The 19,020-nt window shown below is 41.6% G+C and overlaps 1 protein-coding gene across 2 annotated transcripts in view; it reads right to left on the bottom strand.

The window, feature by feature from the left end:
- The window catches only part of LOC137290950 (orexin receptor type 2-like), a 48,602-nt gene that overhangs the window by 10,143 nt on the left and 19,439 nt on the right, over positions 1-19,020 (bottom strand). For both annotated transcript variants that reach the window (XM_067822172.1, XM_067822173.1), the window contains exon 2: positions 9,871-10,252. In XM_067822172.1, the coding sequence (XP_067678273.1) occupies positions 9,871-10,252 (382 nt within the window). The remainder of the gene's footprint in view (positions 1-9,870; positions 10,253-19,020) is intronic.

The raw sequence follows: 19,020 nt of genomic DNA, 5'->3' as shown, positions 1-19,020 counted from the left end.
AAGTGTGTAAAAATCAAACTATCGTTAACTGCATCGTTAGCGATTACATTCTATTTCTTTCTGATGATAACTGAATGCGTAAAGCTGCGCTATTAATGAACGCTCGTACACCCGTCCATTACCCATACCACAGATTAACCATTCCCAAGGCTCCGACTGCGACGGCTAATGTTGCGGGACTGTTATCAAAGGTTACACATTTGATCAGCCTTAAGTCAGTGATGTATTGACGGTGTGTATTTGAATGCAGCAAGCAACACTACCAGGCGTACTGTTGTATTCCTCTCTCCTCGATCAGATTCATCCATATGGGATCGGGGTCGGCCGAAACAAACAGTCGATCTTTTTTGCTAATAGATTTCAAGTCAGACTACTTGACACATTGACATGCCTTGTGCTTCACAACTGGCAGCTGCATCGTTGGGAGCTCCTTGTCTCCGATCCTTCACGTTCACTAGAGACATCAGCCGTATTCAATTCACATCGAGTTGTTTTATTACCGTTCTTCCACACTACACTGATTAAATGTTTTTTGACGTGGGTGCTGTCTACAATCCCTCTGCCATGTATCAAACCGTCGACTACACGTTTCTTGTTGCACGATATAAAGATCTGGTTCATGTAAGACACGCTGCATGACTCGCGACGTAATGGACACGAGATTCTAATGGACATGAGGCTGTCTCCGTGGATACAGCTCTCTGACCACGGATAAGGAGGTCGGTGTTCGATCTTGGTCTCATCATGCCAAAAGACGGAAAAGGCATTAAGCGAGGACTTCAGTAGGACAGCAGTCAAAATGCTCTCTCTCACTTGACACTCGTGGTGTAGGTGCCATCATTCATAACGCTACGTGACAGACCATTCCATCGCGCCTAGCATATTAATTTACCTTTAAAAGAAGCATGGCAAATGAATGAAAATTATATGAACACTGAACCATTGATTTTGTGTGAATACAATATAGTTTTAGGAGACTTCACGCAGCGAATGGAATGCGACAGATAACAAACTATTATTTTTCATAGAATGCTGTATCGATTTGTCGTTGACCTGATGTTCATTTTCTTTTCTATATTCAGTCACTCTTCTCCCTTTACGTACTCTGCTAGCTCCAATAACTAAAGCAGCGCAGTGTCCACTTCACTCACCCTTGTCGCTGTTCGCGTATGCGTGGAGGTATTGGGTTACCAAAACCATTTCGTTCTCGTCAAATGCTCTATAATACATCACGTAAGTCGTTATTGAAACACCAAACCTCTCGGGACTAGTCTGTATTTACTCTATCAATGAACTATTTCTTTAACACTTGTCTATCTGTTTAACACCGGCGCAGGTGTCACAACCTATTACTCAAACAGCATTGTTGCCCCCACAGAACATTTATTATTATCTTCTCACCACTGACGCTTGAGTAGCAGAAACACAAACCCCTACGGGAGCACTTTCGTCCTAATGCACCAGTCTCTTGTGTAACGGTAGACGACTCTTGCCGATGACACGTGGTAACATCAACGTCTAGACCATAAGTCTGCCAGGCGATATAGGAATGATTCATGTCAGTCAGACTATGCCCGTCACTTTGTGCTCATGACGTTATGATTGCAATGGCAGCTTAAATGGAAGTTTGACAGAATCTGTTATAGGATTGTAATATTCCCTGCATGTGATATCTCGATGTAACGTTATCCCCTGCCTGACAGCGAGCTGTGGCAACATACTTTAATTGACGTTACGTCAGTGAAGATGAACGGTGATAACGTGAAAACGGTGGCGATGCTGACGGTGAACCTTGACTGAAGATGCTGGTACTGACGTTATGTCAAGTCTGCCAAACTCGCTGGATATCATTACTTTGAAAGCATATGCTGTTTCAGGCTGTCATTATTCCCATAACATTCTGAATGTTCCATTTACAATGTATGAGTCTAGGAGAAAAAGGGCATGAGAGAAATAACAACGATCAGGCGGAAAATACAATGCTGAACGGACTGATAATTATCCACGACTCCAAAATACACACTTCATGCTGCTAATTACTGTATACTGTCAAATTTCAAACCTGAGATTTATTGACGTCACTGCGCGCCATGTGGCAAGTCGCACAATTCTGATACAAAGACAGTGGATTAACTACTCAGTACCATTCGAATCCCTTAAACATCAGCATCAAGAATGGTTGGCTGCTTTGCAATACGTTAGCTATATGGCGGAAGTCGGGTGGGTCATGGAGGTGGCGAGGAGAGGTGTTATGCATATGTTGAGTTGCAGACTGGTCGTTTTGGTCATAGAAGTGACACAGAGTGGAGGTGTGTTGTGGTGTATTGTGTTGAGGGCTGATCGGGAGGGTCATGGGAGTGAGTGAGTTTAGTTTTATGCCGCGCTCAGCAATATTCCAGCTATATGGCGGCGGTCTGTAAATAATAAAGCCTGGATTCAATCCAGTGATCAACACGATGGGCATCAGTGTAAGCAGCCGGGATGTGATGACCCGTGGCAAGCAGGTCAGCAAGCCTGACCACTCAACCCCGTTAGCTCGTTTTACGACAAGCGTGAATATGAGCTGTTGAAGACAAGTTCTAACTCTGATCTTCACCGGTTCTTCGAGAATGGAAGCGACTACATCCGGGTACTGATGATGATAAATGGGAACACAGGGTGAGAGCTGGGTGAACTTGGCCCTCCCAGTCGAGAACATCCATTAGGAGGTCAAAGTCCTTTGACAAATGGTCCCAGGAACATTGGCCCCAGGCAGAATGAAAATAGTGAATTTAATTAGCGGGATAGGACACGTATCCTTATCGTGGGTCGTGGGTGTTCATCAATCTTACTTAACTGAAGAATATACTGGCGAGGAAGCTAATGATAGGAACAATAATAAGATTAATGATTATGATGGTGATGATAACAAAATGTATTTGCTGTCTTGCAATTTGGCTATACAATATTGCAGCACCGCGAGGCGGTCTGCAAAACATCGACAGTGAACCTATGACAAGTACTTTTAATGATCGATGTAAAGTGTAATGATACAATCAATCAAGCTAACGGGGTGTTGGTTTAGGGTGCGTGTGACAAGTCACTAAACCAAATCTTCTTCTTAAGATCAGCATGGCTTGCTGTAATACATAATGCACTAAGTACAACAGAGACAGCAGTAATACACATCTTTTAAATGTTTTGCACATTATAGCACCAAAGAAATGTACAGAGGTTGTACACTGAAGTATATGTAGGTATTACAAAATATATACACCTGGAAATTAATCAAGCAACACCCCAATTTTTTCTATTGGAGCAACTTTGAAGTGTTCTGACAATCAAAATATGCCGGGTTGATATAGTTTGACACTTTTTTATTCAACAGACGATCTCTGACAAACAACTTAAAGGGAAAAAGTATCAAGACTTTGCTTTATTGCAACGAAATCCAAATTCTTAAAACTGTCTTAAATTCATGAAAAAATGGACACAATTTACTATTCATCCACAGACGTTGTTGTCAGGTGTATTAACACAAATGTCACATGGAAAGAAAGAACAGTCATCTGAGAGTCTGCACACCGACTTTCATCAATATCTAGTGTGTCCTCCCTGCGCACGCACCACCGATTCCAGACGCCTCCTCATTCCTTGGATGAGTCTCCGGATCTGATTCTGGGGGATCCTGTTCCACTCCTCATGCAGGGCAGCCGTCAATTCGTTGAGATTATGGACTGGTGGGTCTCTCTGCCTCACACGACGGCCAATAAAGTCCCACAAATGTTCAATGGGGTTGAGGTCAGGGCTCATGGCAGGCCATGGAATTCTGTCAATTGCATTTTGCCGCAAAAAATCATTTACAGCATGCGCCCTGTGAGGTCTAGCATTGTCGTCCATAAATATGGGTCTCGTTGCCAGAGGATGGTTCTCAAAATGAGGTACCACAGCCCTGTCAAGAACCTCCTGTTGGTAACGAACACCGTTAAGGTTGCCACGGATGGTAATGATATCCAACTTGCAGTTCATGGAAATGCACCCCCATACCATAACGGAACCTCCCCCAAAGGCCACAGTCTCCTGGATGTTCCGTGGAGCCATTGCTGTGTTCCTCTGCCTCCAGACCCGAGTACGACCGTCCACCATGTGCAGCAAGAACCGGCTCTCATCTGAGAAATGGACCTTCCTCCAAGAGGCAATGTTCCAGTGCAAACGGTCATTACACCAGGCCAGTCGGGCTGCCTTATGGGCTGGAGACAGTCTGGGTCGCTTGATTGGCCTCCTTGCCCGGTATCCTGCAGCTTTCAGACGATTCCGAACAGTCCTGTTCGAGATGGGTCTCCCTGGAAGCCACTCCTGTCTCAACCGAGAGCTCGAGTCGAAGGACCTGCGCCGTACAAGTCTCAGTAAAGCTCTGTCCTCCCGGACTGTGGTCTTCCTGGGTCTTCCTGGTCTAGGCAGGTCTTTAACTTCATTAGTGGCCCGGTATTTTTTCAAAAGTTTTGAAATTATGGAATGATGTCGTCCGATTTGAGTCCCGATTTGTCTTAGAGACATACCAGCATTCCTCATGCCGATTATTTGCCAACGAGTGGCCTCTGATAATTTCCTACGTGCCATGACATTGAAATGAATGAAAAACCGAATGCAATCGACAACCTGCGCTTGTAAACACCCCAGGGAAAAAGTGCATTTTTCGAAAGTTGAGGTTAAAGCAATGCACGTGCGCTGTGCAAGCTTCACGCGCGTCATATCAACCCATGAAAAGCTCATGCTGTATGTCAATACATCAAAATTGAATAATCAATCATCAAAATTACTTCGTTAAACTTTGTTAAGTTTTTATGTGTCTTTGAATTTGGTGTTGCTTAATTAATTTCCATATGTATATATTACAGGTTAATTATACGAATTAGTTATATGGAATCTTAATATAGTTATTGCTATTGTTATGAGATGTACTTCTCGCCCTAACCTGTATCTTGAAGTATACGATGAATGTATAGTATAATAAGTTGTCGTGTCTAAATACATGTCATTGATATAGATCGTCTCGGTGAGACATTTATTGTATCCTTGAAAACCAACACAGAGCCGTGTGTATTTTATGACACGACCCCTGATAAATTCATTGCATATTACTGACGCTGTAGTCATCAGACATCATACCCAATGATTGCTCCAGCTGCAGTGAATGTTATTACATCCAGGCCGACATCAGTACCATGGGCCCAGGCCGGCCATAAACCGATATTTTAGTAGAGAAGACCGCAGGCTTGGGTCTGTGTGCTCGACCAGAGTTTGCCGCCTTAGACAGAAACGTGCAAGGGGTGGCAGTCAAAGCGTACTGTGTTGCAAATGAATTAACTCTGTACTGCCATGTAAACAACCATTAGATCTATTAATTGTCGTGTAAACCATCATGTTTTGTTTGCGATTGCTTCCTACGATAATGACACGGCAAGAATTTGAACACGTCTTAACCATCGGTAGACCATTATTATAACAAGGAAGAGATTGTGGTATTGCAAAAATGCAAAAACTCTACGTAGAGCTCTTAAGTTGGCAAAAATATGGCGCTTCTGTGGTTGGCAATCATTGTAATGATACTGAGGAGACTTTGCACGTAAACTATAGAACTACTATTTACATTCGTGGCATTTCGAACCGAGTGGGTGGAATGATGCCTGTGTTCTTCATGTGATCATTGTCATTGAGGTAAGTGCATCTTTTACCATTCTAACCCATTAAACAGCTGTTGCGCTTGTGTTTTGTGTTACCAGTTCCTGTACAAAGGTTTGACAAACTATAGTTTATTTCAGCATTCCTTTTCTTCCGTTAAATGAACAAGGCTGAAGGTATGCCATCAAACCATACTATCTGTATGTACTTGCATAAGCTCAGAGTAATTCATATATTAACTTTTCTTTCATGATATTCCATTTATTTACATCTTTGACCGGGTGATATCCGTCGCGGACAGAGAGAGGCACAGTGATGAGGGCACAAAGCGCTGTCAACAGCAAAAGCACCGCATGCCCAGATGCTGAACCGAAGTCGGCGTTACCGCTCTGAAAGACGCCGTATACAGTTTCGATACTACCTGTCACCCCCATCCCTTATTGTTTTCACTTTCCACTTTTCAAAAACGGCGTACAGTGGTTTCGCTATAGTAATGGTTGCACAGGAATGAACTTTGAAGCTTAAGTAGATGAAAATAGTATACCAAGCCTGATAAGTTTCATACTTTTTTACATGCACACGAAGCTGTCCTCGTAGGTGACGACCCAACTGTCCTTTCCAGTTTCCAGTTTTGATGCTGTCCATGACTATTGTACTCAGTAGAAGTTGAAAGTTAATCTGTTTAAACCACAATAGTTGTCTTTGGAAGAGGCCCTCTCTACACTCAAAGAATAAATTTTGTTTCGGGACAAGACCAATGAACTTGTCGATAGCTATACTTATTTTTGTATCAAGCTCCATCGAAATGTAAGATTTGTGTCAGCAATAAAAGGTTTCGTGGAAAATGTAACTAAAGCAATGTTCTCACTGTTGAAACAAGCTCGTAATCTGAATCTACATCTAGATTGTTTGACAACAGCTTTCGATGCTACGATAGTCCCTATATTAATTTGTGATTCAGAAATATGGGGTTTGAATGTCTGTCGATAACAGAGTAGCTAAGAGAATAAAATGTTCTGTTCTGTTGTCAGTACATGTGAGGGGGCACTCAACCACAATTACAGCAATCCGCCACACAGATTCCGGCACTTCAAGTCGAGTTATTACCCCGTACGTCTTAATTACGGCACCGCAAAGCGCACTACAAATTGAGGGCGAACCAGTTGAGCATTCACTGATATGGCGTTGAAAGTAAGGGTACGGAGGAAAACGGCACAACGATGTTACAACACCGCCAGGTGCTGTACAGGGTTACGGTCCCGGAGGTGTACAGAGTTACAAATATACCAGATGCCCTTACCATAGATTCGTATTCCAGAACATAATATTTACCATATCGTAAACAGGCTACTCGCGGTTGACGGTTTCAGCTCCATTATACAGTTTGGACATTGAATGATATCCACGTACCTTCACCCAACACACTGACATAATACCACGCAAACACACATTAACACGGGAAAACTGAGAAACGTTTTACCAATATTTTATAACGGTATGTTTTATTGAAAACTGGAAATTTACAGATCAACTGACCACGATCCTCACTGTTAAACCTGTCAAGGGTCACAGTGATAACGAGTATCGGACTTAATCCGTGACCACTATCTCTTAAACTAACAGAACAAAGGTGCATTGCATGTGTCTTTCTCCACGACTGTTTGTAGTTCACGCTGGTCAAATCACGTGCGTGCCACGTATACCTTCGTGGCATACTCAAGACTGGCCATCGATGCTTTGGTCCATCTATATGACATAATCTGAAGTTCACAATAATAGCATTATCGTAAGTTTGTAAACGGGATGATCTGCGATAGCTGGAACAGGTATATAATACGGATGACAGTCACAAATCAGGGGGTGGCTGTCTAGTAAATTTTATCTGTTGGTGTGGTCACGTGTTTCCCTTCCGTGATTTTGATACTTTCATGCTCAAAACAACAAGCAGTTACAAAACAACAAGCAGTCACACATAATACTGCTTGTTGTTTTGTAACTGTGTACAATGTAGATAGCGTAAACGCCCTCTGGCTTGATGTGTAGAGTATTTAACAATGACATAGCGCTGTATACTTTTGAATGTGATTAATGTAGTATGTATAACGAATCTACGTATGATGTTTATGTTTTTTGAAAGCTGATTGATCACTATATATAATAATTGTACCCATACTATTTTCGAATGATTATGTAACACATCATCCTGTGACTGCGGGTATTAAACTCCCTGTTTGTTTCACTCAGGTGTTGTGTGTGTGGGTTGGCATAGTCATAATTCTTGCCAAGCGAGCCAAAACCCCAAACTCGCAATCTAATACACATTTCCTCAACCGTCACCATTAGATGTGTTGGTTGGAGCATGAAAGAATCACAATCACGGAAGGGAAACACGTGACCACACCGTGTCCCAGTATAGACTGGTGCACTACTCCTGCCCTGCAGTCTCAACAGGAGCCCCCAACTGTGTACTTTCGCATTGAATTCCGTATACATGTATTCGTCTTGAATTAATAACATAAAGGAGGTCATTGAACACCTGACAACAGTCACGAGGTGTTATGAGACGAGATTTCTGATTGGCTGTAACTCCTAGTAGTAACGGTATCATTTTCCAATGTCCTAGTCCCACGGGGCGCGAGGCGATCAGTATCACGCAGGATTGCGTTTTGAGTTGGAATGGAAAAGGAGAGAAACTGCAAATAGCTAACATTATCGTAATTGAATTCGTTGATTTCTATAGACTAGGTTGTGTTGTGAGAAAAAACAAACCACGTGCCGAATTATGAAATACGCACTATAGGTTTCGAGACAATGAATTTCATCTCAACTATGTCAACACACAAGTAATATGTGAACGCAGGTACAAAAATATCAGTTAGGCGATGTGGGTGTGTATATTGTCCAGTGATGATAAAGAGCAAATGTCTATTTGAAGTGCAATATCATTTTTGTCATACCAAGCGTCTCAAACCGTTTCTATTAAATATCGAGCTTTGTATGAAAGTTCCATAGTAACATACGGTTGGCGGTCGTATTTTAATGGACTCTTTTGCTGCCGTTACTCCATGCAGTCGTTAGATGTTGCCAGTAATTATCGGTGACCTCAGGTAACCCCAAGAAGTACGTTTCCAATCAATAGATTGATGCTTCACTTGCCCCTGATTTATAAAGAGTCACGTCTGATACAGTAATAAATGGCAAACATTTCTAAGTTGAATTCTCTTTTCTTTCAAGTTGCTTCGACCAGATGACTTGACTCGTGTATTAGACATACATGCATTGTGGTTCACTGGGACACATCGGAAGCTGGGCTCCATAGTCCTAATCTTGCATCCTCAATATGTATCTATTGATTTGTATATTAATTCGATTCCAGTGATTGTAACGCAATGAGCTGGTTTAAGCTCATGGGCATTAAATCTACGAAAGTAATCAGTTAACAGCTCCAAAGCATCACATTATTCATGAGTTCATGACCTGGTGTCCTGTCACTCAACACAGCAGGTAAACAAATGTGTGCACTGTTACAGACGCTGGTGGCAAATGAAAATATACCGTAGTTACTGGCGCCTGCTGATTCAGTAGATCAACAGCTTCTGGCTGGCGTTCTCACCTGAGACCAGATCGATAATACCGACCTAAAAGAACTGTAAAACGACACTTTTACTCTGTCTTATGTTTGGCAAAAACACGTATACACGCTGCGTTGAACATTCAGATATAACCCTCTCTCAAAACGTATATGTTACCTTGTCTATGGTAACAAACCCGTAAAGTGTTGCCAAGCTTATGGCAACCAGCACGGTAAGTGTTACCAGGTCTACCAGTCTTTAGTAACCTACTCGTTAATCGTTAGCAAGTGTGTGATAATCTACCCTTCAGTCGCTACCCATCTTGTGATAACTTACCTGTGAGGTATTACTCAGTTTGTTATGACCATGTCTACAGTAATCTACCTGTCAGTCGCTATCCATCCTGTGGTAACCTACCTGTTAGTTTCCCAGTCTGTTATAACCTAACCCTCAGGTGTCTGTGGTAATCTGCCCGTCCGTGGTTACCTATACTATGGAAATCTACCACTGAGGTATTACCCAATCAATGATAACAAACCCGTCAAATGTTACCGGGTCTATGGTTACCTACCCGTCAACTGTTACCAAGTGTGTGGTATTATACCCGTCAGTCGTTACCCGTCGAGTGGTGACCTACCTGTGAGGTGTGAGCCGGTCTTGGTGCTGGACCACAGGCAAGCTGCGATGCTGACGTAAGTATACGCCATGATGACGACAGGCACCAGGTAGAACGTAACGAATATGAATATATCGTAGTTGAGAGCAAGGGTGTTCATGGATTTATCCGGTGTACACGCCGTCAACAGCAATGTAAGATTCTGTGGTATCATCTCATCGGGCGTCTCTTTGAACAGCAGTAACCGCGGTATCGCCAACGTATGAGACACCATCCAAATGACGCCGATGGAAATGACCACACGTCGTTTGGTCTCCTTGAACGTCAGAGGGTGGCAGATGGCGAACCAGCGTTCAATGGAGATCGCCGTCAACGTCAGGACAGAAACGATGATCGTCACCGTCTGGAACAAGATTCAATTACACAAGCTTTACACAGCACTTACTTGACAACGACATTGGAATCTATGATGAAATGTCATCTATACAGGATACTGTTGCATATCCATACAAACAGTCCCCAGTCTTTAAGCTTTAAGTATTGGCAGAAAGAATGCTTGATTAGAGAGTCTTTGTTTGACTCCACTTTTGCATGAATACCTGTTAGTAACTGCTAACGGTTGTATCCTGAAATTACTTTCCAGTGAACGAAATAAGTAGAACCTGTACCTAGTATTATAACTAGCGACAAAATCGCCTTTGAGGTCAAGCAGCTTGCGTTACGGTATTCCCAAAATTATGGGGCTCCACACGTTAGATCAATCACGTGTTCTGTCTTGTGTTCGACGTTTTACACACAGCATCATACAAACAGAGAACATCGGTGTTGAACAGAAACCAAAAAACAACGCGCTTCATTCTATAAAGCAAATTAAGTGATTGGATTTTGATGCCCGTTTTTTACACGACTGATAATACAGGCAGATTTAAGTGTGTTGCAGAATGTCATGCCGGGTTAGGGAATCGATCAAGGGACTGCGCAATGATGAGCGAGAGTTGCAACTACCAGGCCACCTCGCCGCCAGTGAACCAGCAGGAAGTATGTCGCGTATGTGTGTTTAATGTGAAATATTCGGATGTCAGAACAAAAAAGAAAAGCTTAGCGGTTGTTTCACATCCAAAATAAATGGCAAAGCTTAAAAATGTATCTGTGTTTTGAACAATACAGACAATTCGATATCAGGGAAAGTGTATATTGAGGTCTCTGGAGATTTATCAAAGTAATAATCCTAAACATGGCGACGAGAAACACGGTAGAAAATCTATAAAAGGACAAAGTTGTGAATTATAGAGAAAAATCGAAACCCACATCGCGTGTAATGGTTGCTAAATGTCCACTGTAATCTGACACACAGCGTAACGACTCATCACGGGGGGTGGTTTAATATCGCAAACAAAGAAACGCAACATAAAAGTATTATTATAATTACTGATGGAAACTACAGGAAGTATGTGCTGTCAAATGATCTTGATTTGGACTTGAACTTCATTGTGTAAACCTACCGCAAGGACATAACATCCTTCACTTATCATACTCTCTCATATTACTAATAGGTTGAATCTATCAGAAATTTGACGAAAAACCTGAGAACAACAAATGAAAATGACAGGCTGAGACAGGGTTTCAACAGCTGCAGAATATACCGTAGTGGATGCGATCGAACCAGAAACCAAGATCATCATTCCAGGGTGTAAAGCGTCACGAACACACATGTGACATCACAGTTTGTGACTTGTGAGTGATTAATATGACATGTGAAGTGGAAGTGCCGATGTGTGAACACCCCACTCTGGGATACTCGCCTTCGAGAACAAAGGCGCCGATGGTGTTTCTTCTGAGATAAAATAGCATTATACTTTTTCAGCAACTTTAGGGAGAAGTTCAGAAGCTCATCGAGACTATACAATGGGCTCAGGCAGAACCTGCAACTGGCTCAGGGAGGTCCTACAGTGGACTCTGGGAGACTCTACAATGGGATCGGGGGACTCTACAATGGGCTCAGAAAGACTCTGCAACAGGCTCAGGGAGGCCCTACAGTGGACTCTGGGAGACTCTACAATGGGATCGGGGGACTCTACAATGGGCTCAGAAAGACTCTGCAACAGGCTCAGGGAGATGCTGAAATCCCCTCCCTGTAACCTGACTTATCCTTGTTACATTGCTGTATTGCTGGCCACTCACAAAGGCGCAACTACTGCAATTAGCAATAGGTAAAATGGTTTCCTTAATGCCTGTCGAATGATTTATGAATATGTACAGGGAGGCAATATGTCCAAACCATGCACTGCTATTATCCCATACGCATTATTTTACCTTCCGTCGAGCCCTTACCCCTAAACCTAAAGCCCAAACAGAAGCAAGTCTAGACTTTCTCAGGTGTACTTGGACTGCTTTTCAGTTTAGAAGAAACTGTTTGTTTCTGTCGAAATTATCATATATTCAGGGAATAAGCGTTACACGGCTGCAACCTGACTTTGGAAACATATGTATCTGTGGACGGAACTGAAACGCGCCAACTTCCATAATGGAATGCCCACCTGTTTCTCGGAGTGAACAAGATTACACGCCGGTCAAACGAAACAGCCAATGAGGCTCGTCTTCGCCATGTTCGTCCCGCGGCGCAGCCACTTCACACCCCAAGCCGTCGATTCACGGTGGATACAGTTTCAATCAGCACCAAATGGCATCAAGTGGTTGCTATCTCCCCAATATTATAACCTTTATAACAGAAGTGTCTCAACTCACAGACACTAGTGACATCGGTTATCTTTGTTGTCTGTGTATGGAATCTCTCGACTTCCGTGATTAAACAGAATACACAAACATATAATACAGAACATATAAAATATGAATCCTACGTACTGGTGTAAGTTCGGATCATGCACTGGTGGGATTATTCTCCATAACCTATTTATCATTTTAACGGTGATAAATTGTGATGGTACTTTTAAGTTTCACGTCCAAAACAACTGTATAGGACAGAACGAAATGAAGTTTTGATATGCAACTAATTTGAAATTAAACCTAACTTAAGTCTTAAATTCGACAACTTACAAATAAATATAAGAGTTTGTTCTCCATACTTGTACAGTCTAAAAAGTATCCTGTCGCACTGAGACATGGACACTCTCACATGCATGGGTCATCTTGCTTGATCTGTTAAAGGGCAACGCCACAATGTACGTTCTTTCAACACACATGGGAGAAAAAGAAAGTATATTTCTTGAACTATTACAAGTGTTAAAATATGTAGAGTACTCGATGGCTGCAGTATGAGTAAGAGGTTTTTTACACTTTAAACTCTAAGTAGCCATAAAAACAGACAAAAGGAGAACATGTTCTATTTGTTTTCTCTGTATCACACAGTTATATAAGATTTTCCTTGAAACTGCTGTCACAAATGAAAAGCAAAATTACACTTAACTTCGGCTGTGGGTATAATGTGTATGGCTGTTACATGCTGTGTACAACTGACATGTGTATAAGGATCACAATGTTATATCTCACATACATCAGGTAAAACTGACACCAGAGACCATATAATAGAATACCACCATACCCGCTATCACAACCAGCTCTACACCTCTCTTATATTAATTGCCAAACGTGCTGTATTTGAAGATGAGCTTTCATTCCTGACTAGCATTCCATAGAACAGTCCTTCTCATTCCTAGGTTTGAAACATCATACGAAGATGTTTAATTGGTGACATCGTTTTAAGGAGTCGCCTTCTTAGTGTCTGAAAGGGCATCTGTCATTCTTCTAGGTTAACTCCTAACGCATGTCTTCAACCTAGATTTGCAAAAGGTTGGTTTAATTCAGATCTAACGATTACTTATCGCTTCCTAGTATAAAATCATGGATCGCTAGTGCCGTAAGAAAGATACCATCGATTGAATTTGGTATAGGATACACTGTGGACAAAGAAATATAGGCTTCTATTCTATCACGCCGGTTCCATCTTTCTGACAAGGGGAAAATCCCCCGAGGCGTTAAGCTATTGGTAATGAAGCCTGGTGTCCACTGAGAAGGAATGACTAGTTGTTTTAGTATCCATGGAGGACCCCATCTCGTCGCCAATAGTGCGCTCAGTCATCCGTTCTGACAAAGCAGCGAGTAGTAAGTCAGTCTTGTAACGAAGTTAATTATACGCTCGGACCTCGTCACCAGAAAAATGTGTTAGTTTACGAATGGCTATCTGAAGACACTGCCTAACGTCCCGAGATAAGGGAACTAAGTAACTCAACATCCTCAACTGACCGTTCACTGGACATTATTAATCCACTTTACACCACCAATTTAGAGTCATCCGATAATACAAGTTCTAACAGGTTTATATTGTACACGTGTAGTAAGCGTAATTACTATTTGAGTATGTGCTGACGTTAAACGGTAAATCTATGTACAGCAGAAATATGGCTAAACTTCCAGTAGCGCCATGGCAAAGAACGTCAACCTTCCCATAGCACAACAATAGTTGTAATGTATCGCAACAAAAATAACACTGAGTTGCTACAACAGAAATATCTCCCGCATTCGTAGTATACGACTTGGTACAGCATGAATAACACTAACACTGGAATAACATGAATAACAACATGAATACTGCAATTTTGGAACAGAATGAATACCGCCATTTTGTTATAGCATAAACACCCCATCTCAGTACGACGTGAATTTCGCCATCCCGGTAAAGCATGAATACCATCATTTTGGTACAGAGACAATACGGCCATCTTTGTATAACATCAGTATCGCCATATTGGTACAGACTGAATACGGCCATCTTCTTTCAACATGAATTTCGCCATCTTGGTACAACATGAATACCGATATCTTCGTATAGCATGGAAAACCATCCCTATCCAGTGTGTAGAAATGGTGTAATGGCAGTGTTTGTTTCTCGTCTTGACAATTCTGCTGGCTCCAGATGAGAACTCAGCGTTATCTAACCGACAAGACAAGTCCACTGTGAATTCAGGCGACCACGCACATGGATTACATGTACAGGCAACAGAATCAGTAGGTGATAGCGTGTTGCTCGGTCGCTTTTTGAACTGGGAAGCCTTCAAGCTACACGTGACACGTCCAAACTGTGACAGAAATACTCTTCTAGACTATTCTGCGACGTAACTGCACTCAGAGCATGTGTTGTAACACCTGCATGTCTTCCTACATCGGGGAAACACACAGCTTCAAGTTTGGCATGTCCGGATGAAAAAACCTATTTCTCTCTCCATGTCGGGCAAGGAATTCTCAGTACACCGGAGTCATTGAACGTTTAAAGTAGCATCACTAACGACATACGATACCAGAGCCATTTTCAGTAACATGAAATGTGATCTCATACCACGGACAGTGACCAAATACACCCACCATCTGGTGTGGTCATTGTGCGGCGATGTGTGTAGCTCGGACTAGGTTCATGCTGAGAAAGCAAACAGTGTGATGGAGATATCCGAACGTATTACAGTTACGACTAAACAACAGTGACACACGTCACCGATCTGTCTGTGAATATCCTTTAATCACTATTTGAAACATCACTCATACCCCATTACCGAATGTTATCAGCGGGTTCGTGAATAACTTTACATTCTCTCCACTTTACGTCAGTGATCACATGGCAGGATCCGTTTTTGTTTAACACAGCATACAGAGTGCGTGATGCGCGTGTATGTTATCCACGTGTAAGAGAGCCTGTATGTGTGTGAGAGGCGTAGACAGACATGTCCTTATTACAAGAGGTGTACTATCTGCTACGGATGTTGTCGCGAAAGACTGCCATCGGTGAAAGATATATCACGATGTAACGAAAGAAAAATGAACGTGATCATCAGATTGTTATAGCCTGTTCGTGCACAAGCCAGTCCACGTGTTTATGAATTGTGAGGTTAATTGGAAAAGATCTGTTCAGATCTGACCAGCTGAAGGAACAACATATTGTAGTTCGCATTTCGACTAAAATACAGTAACATATATGTAACTTCTTTGAGAGGCATTTTAGAAGTTGTGTAGGTGCAAGAAAACGAAGTATAAGGATAGGTTCAGTGTAGGTACTAACGCTGTTATCAAGCAAGGCTGACTATCTATAGACCCAGCTGGTTTTCCTTAACATATCTGACAGTGGAATAATAAGCGTGTTTGTTAATAATGTTGTTTATATAATATACACTCAGGTTTAAAATTAACAATACAAAAGAAATCCAACGAAGGGGAACAGCAAACCTATTGTTACTGTTTATTTAAACAAAATGGCTGAAGTTAGATGTTTCCCCCATGTTACGAAGACGCTCATACTCACTGCTGGTGTTCTCTCGCCCAGGTATTCCACACAAACAAAGGCAGTTCGCTCAAAAATGTGTTTACCATGTGAAGCCTGTCAGCATGGTTTCAACGTTAAGCACACCATTTATGCAGAGGTTTGCATTTGTTCAAAATATGAAATTATACAACAGGATAATCAACTAAGTCATACGTAACAGTAAATAATGTGGTAATCACGTGAACAGTATCCTTACTTGCGTGACGTCATTAAATGTTGGGCTACTTAATGCAGTTTAAGTAAACGATAACTATTATTTAACATGTTAATACTCTGGTATCAAACAGTCTCAAACTCATCGATTAATATAACTGTATATGATTAACACTTTCCAACAGTTGTACACCAACATGGCGCCGATTGATAATCAGCTGAGAGGCTGTGATAGCGCTGCAGCCTCGTCTCTCGGGAGGTCAGACAGGACGTCAATTTACAGCGCAATATCACGAACACCACTAGACTTCATCAAAACTAAAACTGTTAAGTTAGAATTGTCCTATCTTGCGAATATATTGGTATGAGATTGATTCTGATGTCTGTGTTAAGTGCATCCGTTATAGAGAAACGATGTCTGAACTCAAAGAGTGGTTAAGGCCATAGGTTGGAGCATTCCTATACTATTGTCAGATATAGTTAATCTTCCTGTCTCATCCTTCTTCACACGTACACATAAACAAGTACACACATACATATACACACTCATGGACACATACATGGTTACACATGTTACGAGTGTGTGTTTTCTGCATATTTTGTTATTAATTGGGTAATAATTATTATTTGGTCACAACGTTTAGTCTTTGGAATAATAATTATGATGGATCAAATTCCGTATAATAGATGGACAGCATTTTAAAGATTTTGGTAGCAAGCTGTCCAGAAATTATCTGCCCTTGGTTTTCTAGTTGTTACTTGCTGGAGACTGCTAGAGATGTCTACAGTGGTGGCGATGGTCGTATGCGCCCGAACTTTCGGGAAAGGACTGACTACATATATAAACGCTACTTGCCGCGTTGAGACGGGGACACAGAGTTTAACTGGAGTAAGATCTTTCTGCATCTGTCAACGCCTGATCTACTGCTGCATGACCTCTCGCTGTGTTACAATCTGCATAACTGTTTCTCTCTCGCACTAAGACTTTGGTGAGTTTGCTTTATTATACTCTGTGACCCATTGCCTTAGATTTTGTCTCATTTGCATTGTATTTGAAGTCGGCATTGTTAAATTGACTTGTGACTTTGTATAACTTGCTCTCTTGCGTTGATCTGATAATACAGTATTTGAATGTTTTAGACTTGTCTTTGTTCTGTTTTGCTAGTTCACAGGGGGTTTCTTACATCGTTTGTCACGGCAAATTGTTAACCGTAACACACACACACGGGCACGTAGGGACACACGCACGTATGCCATTCCCACCCTAACCCTCATCGGACACACATCTAACCCAGGAGAAAAAAATGCCCCGACTGTTCAGGCATACATGTATCATAGATCTAAATTATGTGAAATGTTCCTTAAAATATGAATATATATATTTATACTTTATAAAATAGAACAAACAACACATTTCAATATTCAGTAACGAGAATACCTAAAGGCTGTCCCACTGCGGATCTTAAGAAAAAATTAGACGTATTTACATGTATGTGGTGCCAGCGGTGGCTTCAAGCCAGCCGATGGAACACGGGCTGTTGTTTACACGATAGAGCGACCTTTTAACGTACAGCCTTTTGAAGATTAATGCAAAGTGATTCACTGCGTTAATAAATGATTTCAAGTTTTAAGTGTATCACCTGTTTTCCTCGTAATTGCTCAATATCTTAGTGTTCTAAGCCTTATTGATAGCATGGTATATTGCAATTATTTGACTCTATCGTACATGTCCGATTTCAATAACTATAGTATCTTTAGTTCTTTACTTGCGTTCTTCATTGTTCTTCGGGAACACCTTGTCGCATGCTTTGTCTTGTCGGTATTTAAAGAAGATGGGATGTCTTAAAACTAGCGTTAGAAGAGTTCTCGCTGTTTCCCATTGTTACAAATCTCCACTGTTCATTACTTTGGAGTAGTTTGCATGGCGCTCCTCTGTGTGCGACCATCTACAACTCTGAGACACTCACTATCCTTTGCCAAGGCTGCTGCTATATGGGATTTCCATTAACTCACAACTCGGACCAAACAAAACTGACTAGTGAAGGCCACACGATTTATACACATGAATATATGAACAATCAACACAACGCATATTTTAACTCCCCACATGAAAACCATGTGTGGAGCCCATTTCTGGCGTCCGCTCTGGAATTATTGCTGAATGCAGCGTAAACCATACTCACTCATCTATCACACATTTAAGACGATAACAACACGACAGTGCCAGGCGACACTCCAAAGAAGCGGCGCAAGCACTCAGAAACAGATCCACTAATGTTGTGTGTAGTCGTATCTCAGTCATGTTAAGAAACATATATTCGTGTCCAGGGTTTTCAGTATATCCAGACGTGTGTAGTTCACCTCTTGTGGCTACCGCGCAAATAAATAACCAACTGATGTCTGTTTAAAAGGAAACAGGATTGGTGGAGATGTGCATGTTCTTCTAAATCACATTCATTTAATAGGCACGAACAATATAAAACCGACATAACAAGCAATAACTAAAAGTGATTGGACTAAGTGACTTATTAGCCTTATGACAAGGTCGTGTGCCACTGTTTCTACAATAACGAAATCTCCTAAATCTACTTTGTAAAGGTCTCTCTGAGACATCCGTAGCACCAAGTGAAAACGAAATGCGATGTCGAGTATTAATCCCAAAGCGAAATGTAATAAGAAAAATTTAAAATGTT

Source organism: Haliotis asinina, chromosome 7 (genome assembly GCF_037392515.1).
Source record: "Haliotis asinina isolate JCU_RB_2024 chromosome 7, JCU_Hal_asi_v2, whole genome shotgun sequence".
Taxonomy (NCBI): domain Eukaryota; kingdom Metazoa; phylum Mollusca; class Gastropoda; order Lepetellida; family Haliotidae; genus Haliotis; species Haliotis asinina.
The sequence above is the reverse complement of the archived record's forward strand: the minus strand, read 5'-3'. Positions and strand labels throughout refer to the sequence as shown.